This window comes from Pteronotus mesoamericanus, unplaced genomic scaffold (assembly GCF_021234165.1).
Source record: "Pteronotus mesoamericanus isolate MK-2021 breed Mesoamerican mustached bat unplaced genomic scaffold, CSHL_Meso_final scaffold_651, whole genome shotgun sequence".
NCBI lineage: Eukaryota > Metazoa > Chordata > Mammalia > Chiroptera > Mormoopidae > Pteronotus > Pteronotus mesoamericanus.
The window spans coordinates 31,774,748-31,777,995 of NW_026555325.1; the positions used below are offsets into that span (position 1 = coordinate 31,774,748).

Genomic DNA, 3,248 nt, shown 5'->3' on the forward strand with positions numbered 1-3,248 from the left:
GCGCTGCCTGGGTGCAAATCTTTAATTGCAAGGGAATGGGGGAGGGGGGTAGTGTCTTAAGCAACCAAGCGCGGGTCTCCAGGCGGCAAGGCCCCCTTTGATCAGGAAAATCCAATTATTTGTGTATATACATTTCCCACATAGTGATTACTTCATTAATTGTCCCGCCTTTATCTCCTCCCTTCCCATCCCCCCTAATAATCAGTTCTTTTATCCAGACCAACAAACACACCATAGGAGCTTTGTGGATTCAAAGGATTTGCTTTCGCTTCTGAAAGAGCCGCTATTCTTTGATGATTGGGTAGCGGCAAACTTCAAAGCCATAAATCTTCCCTCTGACTGGCTGGCGGCCCAGCAAAGTCCTTATCAAATTCTTGGAGGTGATCCTGAAGCGCTCAGACCGCGCGCGGGGCGAGCGAGCGGGGTGCGGCGAGGGGCGCGGGCGGGGAGGGCCCCAGCTCGCAAAGCGGGCGCCGGCGAGGGACTCTGGGCGGCTGTCCGTCCTCGCCTTCTGGTCTCCATGCCTCGGCTGCGCCCTGGTCGGCAGCCTACCGCCCGCAAACTGTAGCCATGACCGCCGTTGCCGTCCTCCGGAACGACTCTCTGCAGGCCTTCCTCCAGGTCAGGGCTGGGCTCGGAGGGGGCGAGGGAAAAGTGGGAAGGGTCCTGTTTCGATCTCCCCCGGTACTCTCTGCACCCTAAATCTCAAATGGAGCCTCGCTCAACGGATGCCGCAGGAGGCAGGCTTAGGGGTGCCCACGCCAACTTCACACCTAACCATAGTGTCAAGAGTGAGGCCTTTAGGGGAGGGACGCGCGGATCCGGGGGTGGTACAGGGGTGCGTCTGGCTGAGAACAAGGCCCGAGCTCACCCAGCTGGGCCCTCCTGCTGATTTCAGCTTGGGGCGGGCGGGGGAGGAGCCCGAGAGTAACGTGGAAACCGAGCTTAAAAGATGAGAGGGAGGGCATATGGGCAGTACGGCTGTGGGTGTTTTCAGGCCCTACTTGACCGTGGATCCGGGAGTCGCCAGTCGGATCCCTCTCCAACTCCCACGTTGTGCCTGGTTCCTCTAAGACCGGGTAGTGTCTTTGAACCGAGTGCAGTAGTTTAGCCGGAAGTGCTCATGCGCTCCTTGTGCAGGTAGCGCAGGCACCAAAAGTTTCTCGGGACTGGTGGGTGCGTGCGTGGGGTGCGGTGGCGGGGGAGGGGGAGGGGCAGCAGGACAGGGGAGGGGCGGCTGTATAATAGCTGGCGTGGGGGTAGCGGGCTGGCCCGGAGACCGTGCTTGGAGCGTTAACCTTTTGTCTCTTCTCCGCCCTCCCCCGCCGCCGCCGCCCATGCAGGACCGCACCCCCAGCGCCTCCCCGGACCTGGGCAAGCACTCACCCCTGGCGCTGCTAGCCGCCACCTGTAGCCGTATCGGCCAGCCGGGAGCTGCGGCGCCCCCGGACTTCCTGCAGGTGCCCTACGACTCCGCGCTGGGCTCGCCCTCCAGGCTTTTTCACCCGTGGACTGCCGACATGCCAGCGCACTCGCCGGGCGCACTGCCGCCCCCACACCCCAGCCTGGGGCTGACGCCGCAGAAAACGCACCTACAGCCGTCCTTCGGGGCGGCGCACGAGCTGCCGCTCACCCCCCCTGCTGACCCCTCGTACCCCTACGAGTTCTCGCCGGTCAAGATGCTGCCCTCCAGCATGGCGGCGCTGCCCGCCAGCTGCGCGCCTGCCTACGTGCCCTACGCGGCCCAGGCCGCGCTGCCGCCCGGCTACTCCAACTTGCTGCCCCCACCGCCACCCCCACCGCCTCCCACGTGCCGCCAGCTGTCCCCCAACCCGGCCCCCGACGACCTCCCATGGTGGAGTATCCCGCAGGCGGGCTCCGGTCCGGGGACCTCGGGAGTACCGGGGGGCAGCCTGTCGGGCGCCTGTGCCGGTGGGCCCCACGCTCCCCGCTTCCCTGCGTCAGCGGCCGCTGCTGCCGCCGCCGCTGCCGCCGCCCTGCAACGGGGCCTGGTGTTGGGCCCGTCGGACTTTGCGCAGTACCAGAGCCAGATAGCGGCGCTCCTGCAGACCAAGGCCCCCCTGGCGGCCACGGCCAGGAGGTGCCGCCGCTGCCGCTGCCCCAACTGCCAGGCGGCGGGCGGCGCCCCCGAGGCAGAGCCGGGCAAGAAGAAGCAGCACGTGTGCCACGTGCCTGGCTGCGGCAAGGTGTACGGCAAGACGTCGCACCTGAAGGCGCACCTGCGCTGGCACACGGGCGAGCGGCCCTTCGTGTGCAATTGGCTCTTCTGCGGTAAAAGCTTCACGCGCTCGGACGAGCTGCAGCGGCACCTGCGGACTCACACCGGCGAGAAGCGCTTCTCTTGCCCCGAGTGCGGGAAGCGCTTCATGCGCAGCGACCATCTCGCCAAGCACGTCAAGACGCACCAGAATAAGAAGCTAAAAGTTGCTGAGGCCGGGGTCAAACGAGAGGACGCGCGGGACCTGTGAGCCACCCGGGAGCGACGCTAGGCTTTTCCCGCCTCGGACTCCCCAGCGCCTCATCAGGGAGGTTTTGGGGGCCTGTGGGCACCTGGCTGAGGGGAGACCGAAGAGAGGCACTTGCCTCTTCCTGCTGTCTGCCTCCCAAAGCGAAGCCAGGATCCCAGCTTCCCTGGCCCGGCCCGTGGACAGGGACCCTGTGCCCAGGAGGAGCAGGGGAGGTAGGGTTGGGAGCTCTGCGGAAGGGTGGTTTCAAGCTCTGAACCATTCCCACCGCCTGGAAGACCTACAGTTTGCGGGGACCACCCTGCGCTGACGTTGTATATAAAAAAGGCTGCTGAATTAAAGCGGAAGGACCGTGGCAGAGTTGAAATAGTGCTGGGGTTTTTTGTTAGGACAGGGCCGGGCTTTGTACAGGTTATTTAATAGCTTTGTTAAAGAATAATTATAATAATTACAACATTAATAAAAATGTTACTTTTGTCCTCAGCTCCATGCAGAGCTGCAGCATGAAATGTCTATGTAAAGCAATCAGCAGTTGCAGCGTGAAAATAAATACGTTAACTCTTAACTCCGGGGTCACCTCTGGAAGACCCCGCTGAGCCGGTCTCATTTGATCTTTTATTCTTCCGGGAGGCTTTACAAAGCGGTCAGGTTTCACCAGGAATTTGGAGGTTCCTGGAGGCTTCTTGTGCTGGAGGCTTTGGTGGAAGATGCTGGGGAAGTGTGTTGTGTGCGTGGATGGAGGACGTGCGTAGGGCAGGGTCA

General features: G+C 62.5%; 1 protein-coding gene across 1 annotated transcript; it reads left to right on the plus strand.

Annotated features, from left to right (window-relative positions):
- Positions 1-570: 570 nt before the first annotated feature.
- On the plus strand, positions 571-2,489 carry SP5 (Sp5 transcription factor). The gene is made up of 2 exons (XM_054562428.1): positions 571-621; positions 1,344-2,489. The coding sequence occupies exons 1-2, from the start codon at positions 571-573 to the stop codon at positions 2,487-2,489; spliced, it is 1,197 nt and encodes a 398-aa protein (XP_054418403.1).
- The last annotated feature ends 759 nt before the right edge of the window (positions 2,490-3,248 follow it).

Coding starts and splice junctions, on each gene's coding strand:
- SP5 (XM_054562428.1), top strand. CDS start 571: ATGACCGCCGTTGCCGTCCTCCGGAACGACTCTCTGCAGGCCTTCCTC. Junction 622..1,343: donor CTCTGCAGGCCTTCCTCCAG/GTCAGGGCTGGG, acceptor CCGCCCATGCAG/GACCGCACCCCCAGCGCCTC.